The sequence below is a fragment of the Chiloscyllium plagiosum genome, unplaced genomic scaffold (genome assembly GCF_037043375.1).
Source record: "Chiloscyllium plagiosum isolate Xiang-an unplaced genomic scaffold, Cpla_swu_hap1 HiC_scaffold_27, whole genome shotgun sequence".
Classification (NCBI taxonomy): domain Eukaryota; kingdom Metazoa; phylum Chordata; class Chondrichthyes; order Orectolobiformes; family Hemiscylliidae; genus Chiloscyllium; species Chiloscyllium plagiosum.
The window spans coordinates 28,441,874-28,465,141 of record NW_028270165.1 but is presented as its reverse complement, the minus strand read 5'-3'; the positions used below and the strand labels follow the sequence as shown (position 1 = coordinate 28,465,141).

Genomic DNA, 23,268 nt, shown 5'->3' with positions numbered 1-23,268 from the left:
ATGTATCAATTTTCAGCAACCAGCACTTCACCACTGACTTATATCCATTTGCAAGACGTTGTTGTCGCGACTTGGAATAAGGTTTACCCTCCATCTTTAAATGCTGCAGATGGTTCTGAACCACCTTATGAAACCACGGTAAACCACATGTTGCACGTTCATTAGGAGCTGCAAACAAGCTCTCCCGCAGCTCTGCCTCGCAACTGAGGAACAGCATCTGGCGAATGGTTTTGTTTTGCCACAGATGCCATTATACGTTTCTGTGCACACGTAATTCAAATCGTTACCTCGAAGCTATGTTCTCATGGCAGTTTACCTCCCATTTTATTTACCCACTCTCCAGTCCTGTGCAAATGGGATTAATTGTTCCAAATCGATGGAACTGCAGTCTTTTGAACAGTGCGCGCTTTAAAATGTAATGTCACTTTATACCCAATCATTGTTACCAGTTTAACCTTCATTGCAGATGTCTCAGAAAGAGTTAATGCTGATCATGTTATGCAGGTTTATACAATACTGAAACAACCACAATTTTGTCAAGAGTAATCCAAACACTGATTTGAGGAGCATCAATATTCTAAAGGTAAAGTTGCCAAAGTCCGCTGTCCCATTAGAGAGAGACTACTGGAGATTCACCAGGCACCTGGTGAAAAGGTGAGGGGTGAGGTCATGGTGACCTCAATTAGTCTCGGAATTGAAACCATGCGATCAGCGTCACTCTGCATTGTGAATCAGCTGCCCGAGCCAGCTGAGCTAACCATTGCCAACCACGCCCTTCACCTGAGACTTGGTGACCCTCAGGTTAAATAGCACTAGTTACCTCTGGTAAGAGGGCAGCCCTGTGGTCCTCTGGGACAATGTAGACTTTACCCTCACCACAGATATTACCTCACCATCACACACTTGGGAAAGCCATGAGATAGGTGCCTCAATTTGGTTCCTACTCGAGATGGTTTTTCTGAAGATATTCACAAATCCACACTCATTTCAAGCATGATGCAACTCTCAAGTGAAGGATATGTTTTCTTAAAAAGTTGCACATCATACTACTTGTCACAGCCTTTGAATTTTTTAGATTGTTTTATCGGAAAAGAGGTGATATTAAATTGTCCTGATGCGGGGAAATTGATATCCAGTTTGTGTATAGCAAGATCCATAAATAACAGTAGGGCACTCACCAGATAACATGTTTGGGGATGTTATGAAGGATTATGTATACTGTGTAAACTCACTGTTGTAGAAATGTACAACGCGTAAAAATGCCTTTGGGTCCAACCCAACAGCTCCAGTCAAAAGCAATCCCATTTGCCAGCACTTGGCACTATAGCCTTGTATGCCTTGGCATCATAACGGCACACGTAAACGCTTCTTAAGAGGGTTCTGCCTGTGCTACCCTTACAGCCAGTCAGTTCCAGATTCCAACCACCCTCTGGGTGATTTTGTTTTCTTACATCTCCTCTCACTGAGTCACAGAGTCATAAATTGTGCTGTCTTTGAAGAAGTGCTATCACATGCATGAGAACAAGTGGAGTTTAAATTTAACATCACTTCGATAAATTTCCTGAATATTTTAATCCCTGAAATGTTATTTGTTAGCCTCTATTTTGTATGCATTTTTTTTGTATTCATATAGATACATATTATTTTGCCTTAAAGCATGATTTGGACCAATTATGTGAATTTATTACAACCTAGAAGGGAAAAGGAGGGGATAACAATAATAATCCAAATGGTTTAGACTACGGCCAATCAGTCTGTGAGACCAGTGGGGTATGGTTGATCTCTTTGTCACCATTTGAGTTTTCTCTGGTTTGGGGCACTAAGTCTTGGCATTACTCTATTTGTCAATTATTGATTGAAAATGGCTCTCACGGTCATTGTACCATCCATTCCTATTGCTGAAACGAAAATAGAAATTGCAGGGGAACTAACCAGGTCTGACAGTGTGTGTGGAGAGAAAACAGAGTTACCATTTTTAGTCCAGTAATACTTCTTCAGAACTGAAGAACTTCAAAACCAATTCTGAGAAGAGTCACTGAACCTGAAACATTAACTCTGCTTTCTCTCCACAGATGCTGCCAGACCTGCTGACTTTTTCCAGCAAGTTCTGTGTTGATATTGATGAAATTTGGACGTTGCTGAGTTAATCATTTCTGAGGCAGCAACCACAAATTTTGTGAAGGCAGAACAAAGACAAGAAACCTGGTCAGCAAAGGTGACGTCTGTTCTTGAAATAAAGATCAAAATCTGTCTGATAGCACACCATAAACTGGTGCAAACATATTCAACGTGAAGAGAAGCCATGAGACCTACCTAGTATATGAGATCTGATTCTTCTACCAACCACTTTGTGGATATATTCTGGGAGAGCAATGTTATTTATGTTTCAGTATAGTCTGTTGGTATTGTGATCTTTCTTTGACTGTGTGTTGATCTGGAGGGTAGGATCTGTGGAAGTGATGCCATGCTGTGAACCATTCAGCACTAATGCGGAATGGTGAGGCAGTGCTGTGCAGATGTTATCTGTAATCACAGAGGAAAACGTGTGCTCACACGTACAGACAAGCACTGTGCACATGAACAGATTGGACAAGGGCTGCCTGACTGTGTAACGAGAGATTCCTGATGAAGGGCTTTTGCCCGAAACATTGATTCTCCTGCTCCTCAGATGCTACCTGACCTGCTGTGCTTTTCTAGCACCACACTCTTGACTCTGATCTCCAGCATCTGCAGTCCTCACTTTCTCCCTGTGCAGTGAGATGTCCCCGGACAGTTTTGAAGCTGTCTATGACCTCTATATCCTTTTGAAAGGGTCAGTGCAGTGGAGACAACAACAAAGGAAAGAAGACAAAGAGGAGGAATAAAGCAAGAATTTTGGATACTATAAGGAAACAATTTCAATTTGCTGTCCTGATCTGACATTGGACATTTATATTTGGTTTCATTCTGTCTTCACTGCCTGAACTTGACCTTTAGTCTAACTAGTCCTGACTTTCTCTTAATAAAGCTGCTCCATAGCTGAATATTATTGCAATATCAGATCCTTTTCTCAACAAAGTGCAAGTTCACACCAGGAAGATACCATTCCATATGTGGGAGAGGATCCTTTTGTTTGTGCAGCCTCATTGCACTTCTCATTGTAAAAGATCTTTTTCATTATTTGTACAGAATGGAGGGTTTTCAAAGCAGTGAAGTTCTATTAAAGTACCAGTGCACTCACTGGAGGGAAACCAGTCACTTGAGTTGAGTGTGGAAAGGGATTCACTCTGTCCTTCAACCTGCAGACACACTAGTGAGCTCCCATCTGACTGAGTTCTTGGATTCTGTTGTTCTCCTAGCCACTTCCATTTGGTATGAAGATGGCGGATCATTTAACTCAGTATCCTGTTCCACTTCCTCCCCAAAGCTTTTGATCCCACAAGCTTCCACAAGCTTCAGTTTCTTGTGGACACTCACTTCAGGAATGACTGTACAGTGTTCTCCACAAACAATGTCCCAGATGGACATTTCAATTCTCATTCCACTCCTTGATAACATATAGTCTTTTCACTTGGAATTCTGTGCAGTGTGATTGATTAGTACCCCTACACAACCATCTCTCAATGACTGAAGCCAAAGGAGGAAGATGCTCTCAGCACTTGTGAAACATCACAGGAGAGAAGTGGTTTCAAGCAGGATAGATGATGGCAATGGGGGGTTTTGTTTTCTCTTTATGGTTGGTACTACTTGCTAACTGTCCCTATAAGTGCAGGAGAAACCTTTTGACAGGATTTGCCTTATTATAGCATTATTTAAGGTCTGTACTACTAAACAACTACAAAATAAGAAGTATAAATGCAATAATGATGCAGCAGAAGCGGGACCTGGGTGTACATTTGGATAACACTTTAAATGGAAGGACAACTTGAAAAAGTGATTAATGAAGCAGACAGTATGCTAGGCATTATAAATAGGGGTGGCAGTAGTAGTGTCACCATAGTCTCAGAGGACCATTGGACTGCTCTCATTAGGGAAAAAGGGTTGTTGGTGAATTTAACGAGAGTCACCATAACTCAAGCAAAGGGAGAGGTTGAGGAGGTGGCTCAGTGGCTAACACTGCTGCCTCATAACACCACAGACCCAGGTTTGATTCCACCCTCAGGCACCTGTCTATGTGGAGTTTGCACATTCTCCTGGTGTCTGTGTGGGTTTCCTCCTGCAATCCAAAGATGTGCAGGTTAGTCGAGTTGGCCATGCTAAATTGCCTGTAGTGTTCAGGGATGTGTAGGTTAGGTGCATTAGTCGGGGGAAATGTTGAGTACTCGTGTAAGAGAATGGGCTGGAGTGGGTTAGTCTTCAGAGGGTCAGTGTTGATGTAGGCCAAGTGGCCTGTTTCCACACTGTAGGCATTCAATGATAAAGTGGAGCTCCATGGTGACGTTAGCCAGGTGAAATGAACCCCTGCTGGTGGCATCAATCCATATCATAAACAAGTCAACAGAGTAAGCAAGTTATGTTGAATTTCTGTGAAAGATGGATTAAGCCTCAGTTAGAATATTCTGTTCAGTTCTGGCCTCTGCACTTTAGGAATATGTGAAGGCTTTGGAGAGAAAGGATTCAAGAGAATGGATCCAGAGCTTGGAGGTTTCAGTTATTGATTATATGGCCTCTTGATGGCTGAGAGGACATATAATCAAAGTATTCAAATTCAGGAGTGAAATGGACAGAGTAACTAGGGATTCTGATGACAGGATTGAGAATGAGATGGCACAGATTTTAAGTAATCAACACAAGAATCAAAAGTTATCTCAGAAAAAAAAGAACTCTTTCAGTGGTTAATGTCTGTAATGTACCACCCAAGAATGTAGTTTCAATCAAGGCATTCAAAATAATCCAGATGACTATTTGAAATGGAAGAATGTGTCGGGTTCCTGGAAGAAGACTGGCAAATAGTGCTAATTAATGCTAAGCAAAACTAGAAATTGCTGGATAGGTTCAGCAGGTGTGGTATCATCTGTTTAGAGAAATCAGAGATAATGTTTTGGGTTCAATGATCCTTCCTCAGAACAATTCTGAAGAAGGGTCACTGAACCTGAAACATTAACTCAGATTTTTCTCCACAAATACTGCCAGACTTGCTGAGCATTTCTAGGAATTTCGGTTTACAGTTCTGATTTCCAGCATCCACAGTCCTTTTGGTTTTTACTAATTAATGCTAATTTGGACATGCTAATGTAAGATGTGCACAATGGACTCTTTCTGCATTGCAACAATAACAAAGATGGGATTGTGGGTCATCCGTTCAGATTCTTGCTCAGATTCTGGTTGAGATAGAATCAGTATAATTTATTTTCTGACAGTGTTATTTGATTCTTCAGCTCCATTGTCCATCCCATAACAGGAAACAACTTTGATAGAATCAGACAGAGGCCGCGTGGTGGCTCGGTGGTCAGCACTGCTGCCTCACAGAGCCAAGGACCTGGGTTTGATTCCAGCCTGGGGAGACTACCTGTGCGGAATTTGCACGTTCTCCCAGTGTTTGTGTGTGCGGTTGCTCTGGTTTCCTCTCATGGTCCAAAGGTGTGCAGGTTAGCTGGGTGGGCCATGCTAAATAGTGTGCTGGAATATGCAGAGTGGGTGGATTGACCAAGGGAATTGCATTAATAAAGTAAGGGCTGGGCCTGGGTGGCATGCTCATAGCAGGGCCGATGGGCCAAATGGTCTCCTTCAGTCCTTGAGGGCTTCTCCAATCCCATCATTCCATAGGGGTGAACATACCCATAATCCCCCGCGGTGCAGACCGTCGACCCAGAGGCAGGAGAGCAGTGCGCAGGCGCAGAGTCGGCAGCGACTGGAAAATGCGCGGAGAGGGCGAAGGCGATGGGCTCCGTAAACCTCGGTGATGATGCAGGAAGGAGGAGCCGGTCGATCGCGCGAATGGACTGAGAGATTTCGTGAAGGGCTCGTGTAAGCCGCAAACCCCGAGTAGAATTACCCCGCGCCGCCGTTTGCACCCAAATGACCGACGGCTCCGGGCTTCCTCCCGGCGGCAGGGCCCTGCGCCGCTGCCGCCATCTTTGTCGGGGGCACTGGCGGCTCAGACGCATGCGTGGCCGCCATCTTTGTAGGGGGCAACGTTTTGAATGAGTGGGCGGAGCTTGCTGCCCATTGTTCCGGGTGGAGACAACTTGTCCATCAGGCTGCATCAGCCCTTCACACCCAATGCCTTGTTGATGAGGCAGAGAGGCTTCAAAGAAGGAAAGGAAGCAAATCCTGCTCTCCAGGTCTCACTGTGCCATGGGTCTCTTTGCTCCATGTGTTCAAAGATCTGTGGCTCCTTTTAGACACGTGCACCTACAGACCCAAAACTCAGGACCCTGTGCGGAAGTCATCCTCAAATTGAGTGACTGACCAATCACACCAACAGGTGGAGTGCATAGTCATCTAGGGCGAGGTGGAAGGGATGTTTTTAATTTCTATATTGCACTAATAGTGATGGATTTTGCAACGTCCTTTTACAGGGTGCCATGGTGTCTCAGTGGTTAGCACTGCTGCCTCACAGCACCAGGGACCCGGGTTCAATTTCAGCCAAAAGCGACTGTCTGCGTGGAATTCGTACGTCCTCCCCCCCTCTCTGTGGGTTTCCTCTGGGTGAAAAATGTGTTGCTGGAAAAGCACAGTAGGTCAGGCAGCATCCAAGGAGCAGGAGAATTGACATTTCGGGCATAAGCCCTTCTCCTGCCCAAAACGTCGATTCTCCTGCTCCTTGGATGCTGCCTGACCTGCTGCGTGTTTCCAGCAACACATTTTTCAGCTCTGATCTCCAGCATCTGCGGAACTCACTTTCCTCCGGGTGCTCTTGTTTCCTTCCACAATCCAACGATGTGCAGGTTAGGCTGAATTGGCCGCGCTATGTTGCCCATAGTGTGGAACATGTAGGTTAGGTGTGTTAGTCAGGGGTAAATGTAGAGTATTAGGATTGGGGAGTGGGTTTGGTGGGATACTCTTCGGAGGGTTAGTGTGGACTTGTTGAGCTGAAGGGCCTGTTACCACACTATAGGGAGCCTATGATTCTAAGGGTGTTAGATGGGGAGGACCTAAGCATTGCAAATTCAAACTAATAGAAGTGTTTTTTTAATGTGTAATCTGCACAGTAAGGAATGACATTTGTAAACTTCTTTCATCAGGATATTTGAAGAACATTCATGTCTTCTATTGGATGCGAAGATTCGATCATCAGAATCTTGATATTATCTACCTTTGATTGTAAGTATTAAATTCCAGGTTAGTACCACTCACTGCATTTAATTTCTTCCCTGTATATTGTGGCCAAATTCTGGTATCTGTGATGCATCAACTATGATTCTGAACGTTTCTTCATAGAAATGGGAGGAGGTTATTCAGCCCTTCAAGCCTGCCCATAATTCTATACAATCATGGCTGATCTAACACTTCACTGCCTTTTACCAACCCTTCCCCATTTTATTTATTCTCAGGATGTGGCGTTATTGCTCATTCCTACAATGCTGTGGGTCAGGAGTCAAATGTAGGTCAGACCCAGTAACAATAACTGTTTCCTTAGCTCAACAGAGTTAGTGAACTGGATGGTTGTTTCCTGATAATCATCAATCGTTAGACATTTAATTTCCAGATTTTTATTGAATACAAATTCCATCATGTGCTGTGGCAGGATTTAAATCCAGACGCTGGATTGTAGTCCAACGATAATACATGTCAGCCATCACCTCCCATGCTGGTAATCAGAGGTCTGTCAATCTGCATGTTAAATATGCTCAAAGACTGAGCTTCCATAGCCCTCTGTGGTAGAAAATTCCAAAGGTTCACAACACTCTAAGTAAAATAAATTCTTCTAATTTCAGATCTATTTGGCATTTTTAAGTTGTTGCCCCCCGCGCCCCCCTCACCCCCTGATGTAGACTCCCCAGCAATAGGAAATGGTTTACCTGTATTCAGGCAGCACTGTGGCTCAATGGTTAGCACTGCTGCCTCACAGCACCAGGGTCCCAGGTTCGATTCCAGCCTTGGGCGACTGTCTGTGTGGAGTTTGCACATTCTCCCCGTGTCTGTGTGGGTTCCCTCCGGGTGCTCCGGTTTCCTCCTACAGTCCAAAGATGTGCAGGTCAGGTGAATTGCCCATGCTAAATTGTCCATAGTGTGAGGTCCATTAGTCAGAGGGAAATGGGCCTGGGTGGGTTACTCTTCGGAGGATCAGTGTGGACTGATTGGGCCGAAGGACCTGTTTCCACACTGTAGGGAATCTAATCAAATTTGTATTCACTCTATCTTTCTCATAACTATTCAGTAAGCTTCAGTGAGATCACCTGTTATTCTTTGAAACCTTAGAGAATGTAGTCCCAGTTTATCCAGAGGACAGTCCCACCATCCCAGGAACAAATCTGGTGAATCTTGTTCCACTCCATCTTTATTGAGAGACCAAAACTACACACAGTACTCCAGGTTGGTGGAACCAAGCTCCTGTACGATGGGACCAAGGCTTCACTACTGCACTCAAATCCTGTTGTGAGAAACACAAACATTCCACATGCCTCCCTAATAGCTTGACGCATTTGCATGTTAACTTTGATCATAGAAATATACAATCCCTGCAATGTGGAAATAGGCCATTCGGCCCCCCAAGCCCACACCGACCCTCTGAAGAGACTTATCATCAAAGACGTCCAGGTTCCCTTGTACATCTATACTTTCCAACCCTTTGCCATTTCAGAAATAATGTGCACATCTGTTTCTCCTAGGAAAGGGGAAACTTCAAGACTTTAGATATGCAATTGCGATGCCAAAGCATATAAGGTGATAGATCAATGGAATTGCAATAGTCAGGTGCTTGATTTTTAATAGTTCAGAATCGATGGTCTGAAGGACCCGTTTCTGTCTTGTAGATCTCTGTTACACGATGCTGATATGATACATGTTTTTTCGCATTATATTCCAACTGCCATGTCCTTGTCCATTCACAAGTCTTCCTGAAACTGCTTTACATCTTCTTCACAGTGCACATTACCCACTTAATTTTGTACCATTGCAAATTGGAAATTTTACATTTCATCCCCGCCTCCAATGTGCGCTGTTGATAGCTGGGGCCCAAGTACTGGTCCGTGCAGCATCCCACTAGTCACAGCCTGCCAATGTGAGAAGACCCATTTATTCCTACTTACTGGTTTCTGTTAGCCCTTCATTAATTGAATCTACTTTTGTGTTTTGTGGGCTCTCTGTTACTCCAATTTTTCTGTTCAAAATAAATTTCACAGAGTGTTAGAAGGGGTGGATTTGTAATTGGGCAACAGAAGCGAACGGCAAATCAGGACCTGTCTGAATTACCAAGTTTCTGGCGACCCGATTTGAACATGGAAGGGGAAAGCACTGTTCACAGCGGAGAGACACTGCACACGCCTCCTGGTTGCCGCCAGAATTTCAGCCAGTCTTCTGGTGTGTTGGAACACAGCCAGAAAGAGAAGAAACCTTGGAAGTGTGGGGACTGTGCGAAGAGATTCCGATTCCCGTCAGAGCTGGAGGTTCATCGGCGCACTCACACTGGAGAAAGGCCATTCACCTGCTCCAAGTGTGGGAAGAGGTTCACTCTGTTATCCCACCTGCTGACCCACCAGAGAGTTCACACCGGGGAGAGGCCGTTCACCTGCACCGAGTGTGGGAAGGCTTTCACTCAGCTGTCGCACTTGCTGAAACACCAGCTCGTTCACACCGACAAGAGACCTTTTCAGTGCCCAGACTGTGGGAAGTGCTACAAGAGTTCGGATAATCTGACGTCCCATCAACGTGTTCACACGGATGAGAGACTGTTCAGGTGCTCTCAGTGCGGGACTGGGTTCGGGCGGTCATCGCACCTCACTGCCCACCAGCGGGTTCACACCGGGGAGAGGCCGTTCACCTGCTCTGTGTGTGGGAAGGGGTTCACACAGTCAACCCACCTGCTGAGGCACCACCGAATTCACACTGGGGAGAGACCGTTCCATTGCCTGGATTGCGGGATGTGCTTCACAAGTTCTGAGGAACTGGCGTCCCATCAACTAGTTCACACTGATGAGAGACCGTTCATGTGTTCTCACTGCGGGACTGGGTTCAAGAAATCATTCCAGCTGACTGTCCACCAACGGATCCATTCTGGAGAGAGGCCATTCACCTGCTCCGAGTGTGGCAAGGGATTCACTCGCTCATTCCACCTGCTAAGACACCAGCAGGTTCACACTGGAGAGAAACCTTTTAAGTGTCTGAACTGTGGGAAATGCTTCAAGAGTTCTGGGGAACTAATCTGCCATCAACGTGTTCACACTGATGAGAGGCCATTCAGGTGCTCTCACTGTGGAACAGGCTTCAGGTTATCATCTCACCTCACTGTGCACCAGCGTATTCACACTGGAGAGAGGCCGTTTACCTGCTCTGTGTGTGGGAAGACATTCACTCAGTCATCTAACCTTCTGGCACACCAGAGGACACACACTGGAGAGAAGCCGTTCGCCTGCCCCGTGTGCAGGAAGAGATTTGCTCAGTCGTCCAACCTCCTGGCACACCAGCGGATTCACAACTAACTGCAGTGCTTGGAATTTGCTATTATGGTCACGTAGACTAGACTCCCTACAGTGTGGAAAGAGGCCCTTCGGCCCAACCAGTCCACACCGACCCTCCAAAGAGTAACCCACCCGGACCCATTTCCCTCTGACTAATGCACCTAACATTACAGACAGTTTAGCGTGGTCAATTCACCTGACCTCCACATCTTCGGACTGTGGGAGGAAACCGGAGCACCCAGAGGGAACCCACACAGACACGGGGAGAATGTGCAATCTCCACACAGACAGTCTGCCCGAGGCGGGAGTTGAACCTGGGTCCCTGGTGCTGTGAGGCAGCAGTGCTAACCACTGAGCCACCATGCCGCCCGATGTGGATCTGTTTCTGTTGATGTTAATAATCTAGAGCCCAGTCATAGGTGTTAAAATGCTGGTTAACGGTCAAATAAATCCGACTTGTGTTGCATACACTAAGTTTTGAGTCTTTTTTAATATGTCTGACACAAGTTAATTTCTTTTGAAGAATTCTCCTTCAACTTCACCTCAGGGATGACAAACCCACAAGAGTTTCTTTGCCACTGAGATTGAGACAATGTAATCACCTGCTTCTTGCTGCTTCCCTTCCTTCCCCTGATGAATCGAGCAAATTCATGTCAAAGCTGTGAAATCATCCGTTCTTCATTTCGTCTCTTACGTCCCCTTGTTTCCTGTCAGCGCTCACCTTGTCCATGAGATCCACCTCCTCAGTCTTGTTCTGAACAAGGAGAAAGTGAGGACTGCAGATGCTGGAGATCAGAGTCGAGAGTGTGGTGCTGGAAAAGCACAGCAGGTCAGGCAGCATCCGAGGTGCAGGAGAATCGACGTTACGGGCATAAGTCCTGCATCAGGAATTGCGGCAATTAGACATGAAGAGATCGAGGGCAGGTAACAGGCCAGTAGGGGGTGTCCAGGTGGATGGGGTGTATTGGAGGTGAGAGAAGGGGTCCTCGATGGGTGGGCGAAAGTCTTGGTTGAAAAATTGGTGGAAGAAATGTTTAAGGTTATGACGTGTGTCGAACTCATTAATCCGGGAGTGTAGGGGATGAAGGTGAGGCCTTTGCTGAGGACTAAACATTCATCTTCAGTGAGGGGGGCCCTGGGGGAATAGTAAAGAAACGGCAGGACTGAGAGCTAGGACCTGGTGAAGGGCTGGAGCTGGGTGTGGGGGCAGAGAGAGGGCTGATGAAGAGTTTATGTCCGAAATGTTGATGCTCCTGCTCCTCATGTTGCCTGACTTGCTGTGCTTTTCCAGCACTACACTCGACTTGGTTCTGACCAATGCTGAACTAGTGACAGCATTTACCAAACCGTCCTTGCTCACTAATATTGTTCATGGTTCTCTCTCTTCAAAGACTATCCCACTTTCCTTTCACTCTGCCGCCATTTACTCATCCTCAAAAAGAAAACACTTGGCTCAGCCGTCATTGTATCCCATCTCGAATCTCTTCCTCTGAATGCTTTGCCTCCTTCTAAATCTGTGTCCGTCGTTCCCAGAACTCCATCTTTCAATTCCTCCAAACAGATTTCTTCCCCGTCATCAGAATCAAATTCTTGTCAAAATCACTGATTTCGAAAGTAAGCAATTACTCCTTGACCTTCTTGCCCCGTTCTGAAACCTTCTACCACACAATCCTCCTGCAGCCCCTCGTCACTGTTGTCCTGCTGAATGGACCGACGCTTTTCTGACTCATTGCTGACCTGTCAGGTCACGGCCAGAGCATCAGTGCAACGCCTTCCCTTCCTGCTTCCAAGGCCTTACTTCTGGTGTCCCAGAGGATCTGTCCTCTGCCTCTTCCTATTCCTAATCCACATTCTGCTGCTCAAGGACCTCATCTGAAAAACACAGTGTCAGATTTCACATGTGGCTGATGACACCAACAGCCATTGCAACTCTTCCACTGTTACTAAATTCTCAGAGTCTTCATCCCACATCCAGGAGTACACTTGTGGACTTTCCTCCAGCCTAACCTTGTGGAGGCTGAAGCCACTGATGCTGGCCCCTCTTTCGACTTCTGCTCCTCAGCTCCTTATCCTTCTCATTGGCAAGTCATAGAGATGTACAGCATGGAAACAGACCTTTCAGTCCAACCCGTCCATGTCGACTAGATATCCCAACCCAATCTAGTCCCACCTGCCAGCACCCGGCCCATATCCCTCCAAACCCTTCCTATTCATATACCAATCCAGATGCCTCTTAAATGTTTCAATTGTACCAGCCTCCACCACTTCCTCTGGCAGCTCATTCCATACACGTACCACCCTCTGTGTGAAAAGGTTGCCCCTTAGGTTTCTTTTATATCTTTCCCCTCTCACCCTAAACTTATGCCCTCTAGTTCTGGACTCCCCCACCGCAGGGAAAAGACTTTGTCTATTTACCCTACCTATGCCCCTGATGTTTTTATCAACCTGTATAAGGTCACCCCTCAGCCTCCGACGCCCCAGGGAAAACAGCCCCAGCCTGTTCAGCCTCTCCCTGTGGCTCAAATCCTCCAACCCTGGCAACATCCTTGTAAATCCTTTCTAAACCCTTTCAACTTTCACGACATCCTTCCGAATTGAAGGAGACCAGAATTGCATGCAATATTCCAAAAGTGGCCGAACGAATGACCTGTACAGCTGCAACATGACCTCCCAACTGCTGTACTCAATAGACTGACCAATAAAGTAAAGCATACCAAATGCCTTTTTCACTATTCTATCTACCTGCGACTCTACTTTCAAGGGGTATGAACGTGCACTCCAAGGTGTCTTTGTTCAGCAACACTCCCCAGCACCTTACCATTAAATGAAAAAGTCCTGCTAAGATTCGCTTTCCCAAACTACAGCACCTCGCATTTATCTAAATTAAACTCAATCTGCCAACTCTCAGCACATTGGCCCATCCGATCAAGACCCCGTTGTAATCAGAGGTGACCCAAGTGTCTGTGACTAAACCAGTCTTTCACATAATCGAGCCCAAGACATTGAAGGTGTGAGGTCTGTGTTATTGAATATATTCCAGGCTGAGTTAGGCAGATGTTTGGGGAGTCCACGGTTATGGGCAGACAGGAAAGTGAGATCAAGGTCACAACTCGATCAGCCGCGATTTTATTGAATGACAGAACAGACTCGAAGGAGCTGATTGGTCCACTCTGCCTCTGATTTGGATGCTCTTTTGCTGCAAGTATTAACTGAGTGGGAAGTGTCAATGACAGATGCTATGAAGATGTGGGTGTACTGTCCTTTATGAGAGTTAAAAGCTAGCAGAACTACCTGACAGCACCAAGTGTTCTGAACAAGATACAATGTAACATTTGGTCTAACAACTCAATTAGCTGGGTTTCTAAAACAGATTCGAATTAGGCCAATCGGCTTAAAGTATAACCTGAGAAATACCAAACTCCAATCAAGTTTGAATTTAGTATATTGACAATCTTAAAAGCCAATGACACAATTCGATGCTTTGAGGGTATAAGACTGGGGAAAATTGAACAGGTGGGAGGAGCACAATGGGAGGATATTTAATTGGGGAAAAGGAAACTATGATATTATCAGACGTGAGTTGGGAAGCATGGACTGGGAGCAATTGTTCCATGGAAAGGGCATTATAGACATGTGGAAACTGTTTAAGGATCATTGTTGCGCGTGATGAATAAATATGTCCCCCTGAGACAGGCAAGAAGGGGTAAGATAAAGGAACTTTGGATGACGAGAGCGGAGGAGCTTCTCGTCAAAAGAAAGAAGGTAGCTTACATGAGGTGGAGGAAGCAACGGTCTCGCTCAGCTCTAGAGGATTACAGGCAGGCGAGGAAGGAGCTCAAAAATGGTCTGAGGAGAGCCAGGAGGGGGCACGAAAAAGGCTTGGCAGGAAGAATCCAAAGGCATTTTACACATATGTGAGGAATAATAGAATGATCAAAGAAAAAGTAGGGCCGATCAGGGATAGCATTGGGAACTTGTGTACAGAGTCTGAGGAGGTAGGGGAAGCCCTAAATGAGTTTTTTGCTTCTGTCTTTACTAAAGAAAAGGACCTTGTAGTGAATGAAACCACTGAGGAGCAGGTAAGCATGCTGGAACGGATAGAGATTGAGGAAGCTGATGTGCTGAAAATTTTAACAAACATTAAGATTGACAAGTCGCCAGGGCCAGACCAGATTTGTCCTCGGCTGCTTTGGGAAGTGAGAAATTTGATTGCTTCGCCGCTTGCAAAGATCTTTGCATCCTCGCTCTGCTCTCCACTGGAGTCGTACCTGAGGACTGGAGAGAGGCAAATGTAATTCCTCTCTTCAAGAAAGGAAATAGGGAAATCCCCAGCATTTACAGACCAGTCAGTCTCACATCTGTCGTCTGCAAGGTGTTAGAAAGGATTCTGAGGGATAGGATTTATGACCATCTGGAAGAGCATGGCTTAAATGCAGTCAGCACGGCTTTGTGAGGGACGGGTCATGCCTCACAAACCTTATTGAGTTCTTTGAGGATGTTACTAGGCAAGCTGATGAGGGTCGAGCGGTGGATATGGTGTATATGGACTTCAGCAAGGCATTTGATAAGGTTCCCCATGGCAGGCTCGTTCAGAAGGTCAGGAGGAATGGGATACAGGGAAATTTAGCAGTCTGGATACAGAATTGGCTGGTCGACAGGAGACAGCGAGTGGTAGTGAAAGGAAAGTATTCTGCCTGGAAGTCAGTGGTGAGTGGTGTTCCACAAGGCTCTGTTCTTGGGCCTCTACTGTTTGTAATTTTTATTAATGACTTGGATGAGGGGTTTGAAGAATGGGTTAGCAAGTTTGCAGACGACACAAAGGTTGGAGGTGTCGTTGACTCTATAGAGGGCTGTTGTCGGCTGCAGCAGGACATTGACAGGATGCAGAGATGGGCTGAGAGGTGGCAGATGGAGTTCAACCTGGATAAATGCGAGGTGATGCATTTTGGAAGGTCGAACTTGAAAGTTGAGTACAGGAGAAAGGATAGGATTCTTGGCAGTGTGGAGGAAGAGAGGGATCTTGGAGTGCAGGTACAGAGATCTCTTAAAATTGTCACCCAAGTGGACAGGGTTGTTCAGAAAGCAGATGGTGTTTTGGCTTTCATTAACAGGGGGATTGAGTTTAAGAGCCGTGAGGTCTTGTTGCAGCTCTATAAAACTTTGGTTGTGTTGCACTTGGAATACTGCGTCCAGTTCTGGTCGCCCTATTAGGGGAAAGATGTGGATGCTTTGGAGAGGGTTCAGAGGAGGTTTACCAGGATGCTGTCTGGAATGGAGGGCTTATCTTATGAAGAGAGGTTGACTGAGCTCGGACTTTTCTCATTGGAAAAAAGAAGGAAGAGAGGGGACCTAATTGAGGTGTACAAGATAATGAGAGGCATAGATAGAGTTGATATCCAGAGACTTTTTCCCAGGGCAGAAATTGTTAATACGAGGGGTCATAGTTTTAAGCTGTTTGGGGGAAAGTATAGAGGGGATGTCAGAGGTGAGTTCTTTACACAGAGAGTTGTGAGAGAATGGAATGCGTTGCCAGCAGCAGTTGTGGAAGCGAGGTCATTGGGGACATTTAAGAGACTGCTGGACATGCATATGGTCACAGATATTTGAGAGTTCGTACACTAGGTTTACCTTACATGAGGATCAATGGTCGGCACAACACCGTGGGCTGAAGAGCCTGTTCTGTGCTGTACTGTTCTATGTTCTATGAACTGCCAACCCAACGGCATCTGCAGACTGCCGGAAAAATAGCTCTCTTAAAGATGTCTTGATCGATCAATAACCTGTGAAGCAGAAATCCCTAAGAAGAAGAAAAGAAGACACAGGAAGACATAACGGGAAGATTCGACATCTGGCTGGTTTTGAAAATTTTAATTCTTGGCTAATCTTAATCAGGGGGTTTTATCGGACTAGTATTACAGAAGGGAAAGTGAAAGATAGGTTAGAGGAAGGAGTTGTAAGTAGTTGTTAGTTAATTATTCTCTGTTATAATTTAAGAAATAAAGTTGTTAAGTTTTACTTTAACAGCTTCTTGGCCTCTCGAATTTTCACATGTTACTGCACGGGATAAATCTTTTCTGTGTTGCTGGTTTAAATTAAGCAGGAGGGTTGACCCCGTGATGTAACTCAGACTAAATTGTCCAATCAGGGAGAATGCTGAGTTCATTGCCACAGCCGATATGTTTTGTCTAACTGACCCAATGACACCATCCATTTGATCCAGCCAATGGAGAACTGGGCAGCTCAGTGAGTCCTGGATAAATGGGGTTATGACAGAAGACAGTAAGCTCCCCTTTTTATAACATTAGCTTCTCTGCCTGAGCGAATCTTTTAAAAGCACAACATCAGTGGATGTGTAAATGGTGAGTGGGAAGTGGGTTTCCAGGGAAGTGAGTATTCTCGGTATAGTCCGGTGTGGGCTTATTCCGTGATCAGGAACGGTTAACTGGTGTGCGGTTGTGGGGTCAGTCGCTGTGGAGAAAGTGAGCACTGCAGATGCTGGAGATCAGGGTCAAAGAGTGTGTTGCTGGGAAAGCGCAGCAGGTCAGGCAGCATCCAAGGAATGGGAGAACTGATGAAGGGCTTATGCCCGGAACATTAATTCTCCTGCTCCTCGGGTGCTGCCTGACCTGCTGTGCGGGGTCAGTTACTGTGTTTAATTGAGTTGTCCACCTATTTGAACATTTATTAAACAGTCTAACACCTCCTTGGTAAAGACACAGTTTAGTCTGGCCTGTCACATCATAGTCTTTAACCTGGTCTTGGCTCAGAGACATTTGCAGAGGTTCCTGGACAGCAGGGGATCATTCCACCTCAGGTTTGACATTCCTGTGCAGCTTACTTGTGTTTGTGTTGGTCAGGACTTGCACAGAATCATGATGCGCACCTCCTGATGTATGTCTGATCATTCCAGGGACAGGAAAATTTGAGTTCATGCCAGTGAATACAGTCAAATGAACGGTTAGCGTTTGAAATGGATAAACATGTTGGGTCTGCATGCACGTGATGAGCTCTGAGCGGGCCCGTTGCTCTGCCATCTCATAGGTTTCCTGATCGACACTGCTTTCACCACCAGCGGTGCTGCTGTGCCTTTGCACAGGTTGCCTTCACCTTGCGACTTCCACCGTGTCTTCACTTGAGATAACTTGCACCAGAGACAAACTTCTGCTGTCAAATAATGTTGGTTAATAACGCACAAATGACCTGTGCAGCCAACATCAGCATGTATTGCTGTGAGCTTGAACAGGGCAGAGACAAATGCAGTAAAACAAGCAACTTATCGTCGCTCCTGTCAATCTCCTGAGTCGATGCCTGATGGACATTCCTCACCAAAAACAACTGACAGGTGGCAAATCCGAAACATTTACACATTGCATCTCTTTTGAGTTCTCCTCCCCTCCTCCTTCCTGTTCAGTTTTTGGGTCAATGAATCAAGACATAAATCAAGACAGGCCCTAATCCCAAACTTTACTTGAGATGTGGGAGCAGATATCTAAAATGCAAGGCATCGAGAAGTGAGGTGTTTGCAGATGACGGGTTAAAAAGACATGAGCATGTCATACTCTTGATCTCCTGTACTGATTCCAGAAAGGTGTACCATGGCCATTACTCCCAGAGGAAGTCTGTTCTTCCTCTCTTGTGTACATTACTGCACTGTGCAATGGTGCCAAGTTTTCACACAAGACTTCAATGTGAAGGAGAGCTGCAGTAACTTCACACTGCACAGCACCTGTACTGCAGGACATTACAGCATAGTTCCTGTTTAGATGTGCTGAGCTTCAGTGAAGTGTTTGCATTGTTTTAACTATCACTCAGGGTGTAAGTTTGCTTGCTGAGCTGGAAGGTTTGTTTTTCAGATGTTTCATCACCATACTAGGTAACATCATCAAGGAGCCTGTGGTGAAGTGCTGGTGTTATGTCCCACTTGCTATTTGTGTGTTGAAGGTTCCTTGGGTTGGTGATGTCATTTCCTGCATTGGTGATGTTATTTCCTGTTCATTTTCTGAGAGGATGGTAGATGGGGTCGAAATCAATGTGTTTATTGGTAGAGTTCTGGTTGGAATGCCATGCTTTGAGGAATTCTCATGCGTGTCTCTGTTTGGCTTGACCTAATTGAAGTGGTGTCCTTCCTCATCTGTGTGTAAGTATACTAGTGACAGCAATACAGCTTAGCATGCAAACTTACACCCAGAACCTCAACCTGTGCTACAAGTCTTCTCAAAACTTGCAAAACTATCACTCAATTAGTCTGATACCAAATCGGATGCAAGAAATGACGGGGACACATTTCGCTGAACTCAGTTGTCTTCTTGCCTTTAAAACAGAGGAAAACAAATGTTGATGCTTTGAAAACAGTTCCCAATATAGAAAAGGCTGTGCAGGATGTCTTAGTCAATACAAAGTTGGGTAAACGTCTGGGACCTAATCTAGTGTATCTCAGGTCATTGTGGAAAGTGAGGGAGGAAATCGCAGGACCCCTTGCAGACATGTTTGTACCATCTATAACTATGATCTGAGGCACCGGATGACTGGAAAGTGAATAATGTTGTGCCTTACTTTAAGAAGAGAAGTAAGGAGAAGCCTGAGAACTATAGACCCGTGAGTCTGACTTTAGTGGTGGGTTGGTTGTTGGGAGTGATTCTGTACAGGATTTTTAGGCATTTGGAGAGGCAAGGAATGATTCGGGATAGTCAGCATGGTTTTCTGTGAGGGAAATCATGTCGCTCAAACTTGACTGAGTTTTTTTGAGGTAGGAAGCAAAAAGGTTGATGAGACCAGAGTGGTGTACTTTTGTTTAGTTGGAGTTTAGTAACGCCTTTCGCAAGGTTCCATGTGTTTGACTAATTAGTAAAGCTAGAGGGCGGCACGGTGGCTCAGTGGTTAGTGCTGCTGCCTCACAGAGCCAGGGACCTGGGTTTGATTCCAGCTTCAGTCGACTGCCTGTGTGGAGTTTTGCACATTCTCCCCGTGTCTGCGTGGGTTTCCTCCGGGTGCTCCGGTTTCCTCCCACAGTCCAAAGATTGAAGGTCAGATGCATTGGCCATGCTAAATTGCCCCATAGTGTTGGATGCATTCGTCAGAGGGAAATGGGTCTGGATGGGTTACCCTTCAGAGGGTCAGTGTGCACTTGTTGGGCCGAATGGCCTGTTTCCACGCTGTGGGGAATATAACCTAATCTAGATCAGATGGGATTCAGGGTGAGGTTGCCAATCGAATACAAAATTGTCTTAACGGCTGGAGACAGAGAGGATGGTGGAGGGATGTTTTTCGGACTGAAGGCTTGCTACCAGTGGTGTAGCACAGGGATTGGTGCTCGGTCCACTTTTGTTTGTCATTTATATAAATAATTTGGATGAGAGCATAGAAAACACATTTAGTAAGTTTGCAGATGACACCAGAATTGGTGATAGAGTGGACAGTGAAGAAGGTTATCAAAGATTACAAACATCTTGATCGATTCAGTCAACGGGCTGAGGAGTGGCATATGGACGTCAATTCGGATAAATGCAAGGAATTGCAGTTTGGTAAAATGAACAAGGACAGGGCTTCTAGAATTAACCTTGGATAGTATTGCAGAACAGAGATGTAGGGATTCAGGTTCATAATTCATTGAAACTTTCATCACATGTAGACAGAGTGGGTAAGAAGGTGTTTGGCATGCTTGCCTTCATTGCTCAGACCTTTGAGTATGGGGATTGGGAAATCATGTTGAAGTTACACAGGACGTTGATATACCTCTTCCGGAGTAGGATATTATTAAGCTGGAGAGGGTTCGGAAAAGACTTTCCAGCACGTTGCCCAGAAGGGAGAGATTGAATAAACTGGGGCTTTTCTGACTGGAACCCGCTGACTGAATTAATCAAGATCTCTGTAATCTTTGAAACCTTCACCGTCCACTCTATCACCAATTCTGGTGTCATCTGCAATCTTACTAAATGTCTTTTCTTGACAAACAAAACTGGAACCCAGGAGGTTGAGGCGTGACCTCATTTTTATAATGTGAATGGCAGGAATCTTTCCCCTGGGTGGGGCGATTTCAAAATGGCGGCATATTTTGTAAGGTGAGAGGAGAAAGAAATTTAAAAAGGACAAATGTGGGGCAACGATTTTTACACAAAAGAGTGTTTAGTGTATGGAATTATCTTCCAGAGGAACAGATTGATACAGTTACATTTAAAAGTCACTTGGATATGTACATAGAACATTACAGAGCAGTACAGGCCCTTTGGCCTTCCATGTTGCACCAACCTGTAAAACCTGAAGTCCATCTATCCTACACTATTCTCGTCCATATGCCTATCCAATGACCATTTAAATGCCCTTAACGTCGGCGAGTCTCCTACTGTTGCAGGCAGTGCATTCCACACCCCTACTACTCTGAGTAAAGAAACTACCTCTGACATCTGACCTATATCTATCACCCCTCAATTTAAAGCTATGCCCCCTCGTGCTGCCCATCGCCATCCGAGGAAAAGGCTCTCACTGTCCAACCTATCTTACCCTCTAATTATCTTTCATGTCTCAATTAAGTCACCTCTCAACCTTCTCTCTAACAAAAACTGCCTCAAATTCCTCAGCCTTCCCTTGTAAGACCTTCCCTCCAGACCAAGCAACACCCTAGTAAATCTCCTCTGAACCCTCTCCAAAGCTTCCACATCCTTCCTATAATGTGGTGACCAGAACTGTACGCAGTGCTCTAAGTGTATTGAGTATAGATGTTGCCAATCTCTCTTACTTCTCACTATTTATAAAGTCAATGTCAGTGCTGTCCTAAAATAAAATGGTGGCTGTGAACAAATCTAAGATGTCTGACTTGACTCATTTGTCAGCAAGGGAGAGGGGGTAATGTGTCAAAAGCCATTTCCATTCATCGATCCTTGCAGCGGTTGAAAATGGAGACAGCTCTTTGAAGGTGATTAAAGTGCAATTTGTTTACAGTGAATGCCTGAGACAATGTCAGATTCCAGCAATGTCTGCCTTACCTTCCAAGCTCCAAATATCTGAGACTCGAATATACAAAACCCGAAATAGCTCCGCCACTGAATTGTAGATCTGCAGCCTTGGATCAGAATTTGTGACAGAGTGAGAGTGTGCTCGGCCCGATCTAAATCTCCCTCAGTCCCTTCCTGACTGTTGGTCACTATGTGTGTGTGTCTATTTACTTCTCTTCCACCTTTCAGAACACAAGGAAACCTCCACTTTCCAGTCTGTAACTCACTCCCTATCATGTTAAGCTCATGTTCCCAAGACGATCTCCTGTCAAGAACACTCAGTGTATTACTTGTCTATGGATGAATAAGAGATGGATAGGGGCCAAGCAGACATAGCTAGGACTAGTTTAGTTGCGATTATAGTTGGCAGTGGACAGATTGAACCGAAGGGTCTGTTTCTGTGTGGTATGACTTCAAAAGCGGAATGTGGGAGTTAAGAAGTTTTGTTTTATTTCATTGCAGTGGGTAATAACGAATGTCAGAGAGTGAAACCATCGTGATGCTGGGAAACTTGAAGCGATCGAGCACAGAAAGCAGTCATTCAGCAAAGTTTTGAACAAGTAGTTGTGATTGGTTGATCAGGTGTGATATTAGTAGCAGTGTAAACAACTGGAAGTTAAATCTTTCCCATCATCATCATCATCCATTGTTTGTCCTGCATCAGTAAGTCGAGATTCTGTGCAGATTAGAGTGGTGCTGGAAAAAACACAGCAGGTCAGGCAGCATCCAAGGAGCAAGAAAATTGATGTTTCGGGCAAAAGCCCTTCATCAGGAAGGGCTCAGGTAAAGACTGTGTGTTTTAGGAACTGTCCCAAAGGGGGAAAAGTGTCGGTATCATATTCCAGCTCAAAGCAATGGATGTCATTGGCTTCCTGATGAAGGGCTTTTGCCCGAAAGGTCGATTTTCCTGCTTCTCGGATGCTGCCTGACCTGGTGTGCTTTTCCAATACGACTCTAATCTCCAGCATCTGCAGTGCCCACTGCCGCCTATATTCTGTGCACGCAACCTTTCACAACCATTCCCTTTTCCTTTCACTTCTTCATTCCATCTCTAGTCTGTTACTCTTTCACAGGACGTGATCATCAGTGGCCAAGGCCAGTGTTTCCTTGCTCAGCCCTCATTGCCCTGGGGAAAGAGAGGGTGAGCTGCTTTACTGAATCACTGCAGTCCTGGTGTTGCAGTTCCAAAGTGATTCCAAATTTGCAGCTGGTGTCGAGCCTCAACATTGACACGACTGATTCTCATCAAACTGTTGTCTCTTAAATTTTCAGTCAGTGTTAATGTCAACATTTGCACAAATTAAATAATCTTCATTGACTGAGACCAGGAATCAAACCCAGGCAAAGACAAATAACATCAAATCTAACCATGAGAGCACCAGGGAAGCTGCCTCTAAATGTTCACACTTAGCTTTACCCTTTCTATTTCCATTATTTTCACCAAAGGCAAGTTTCTCTGACAAAATGATGTGTTTAAGTCGAACGCAAGCAACTCCTTCAGCCAATGACATCCGTTGCTTTGAGCTGGAATACGATACTGACATCTTTCTCCCCCCCCCCCTGCCCCGAACAGTTCCTAAAACCCCAGTCTTTGCCTGAGCCTTATCTTTGCCCAAGCCTTTTCTCACTTTCCCTAATATGTCCCTAAGAAGAACCTTCAGAGATTTCATGAGGTGAAATAAATAGGAATTGTTGTCAGACAGAAAGAGGAGGACAAATGTGGATGCACTGGTTACAAA

General features: G+C 45.3%; 1 protein-coding gene across 3 annotated transcripts in view; it reads left to right on the top strand.

Moving 5' to 3' along the window:
* Nucleotides 1–5,799: 5,799 nt before the first annotated feature.
* Nucleotides 5,800–23,268, top strand: part of LOC122543628 (uncharacterized) — a 70,982-nt gene continuing 53,513 nt past the window's right edge. The window contains exons 1-3 of one of the 3 annotated variants that reach the window (XR_015751238.1): nt 5,800–5,946; nt 7,167–7,245; nt 21,992–22,806. Coding sequence is in view for 1 of the 3 variants with exons in the window: in XM_087974247.1 (XP_087830373.1) it covers nt 9,363–10,522 (1,160 nt within the window). In the remaining 2 variants the exon portion in view is untranslated. Of the gene's footprint in view, nt 5,947–7,166; nt 7,246–9,266; nt 10,523–21,991; nt 22,807–23,268 lie in introns of those variants that run through there. The other 2 variants (XM_087974247.1, XM_087974246.1) reach the window with 2 other exon arrangements.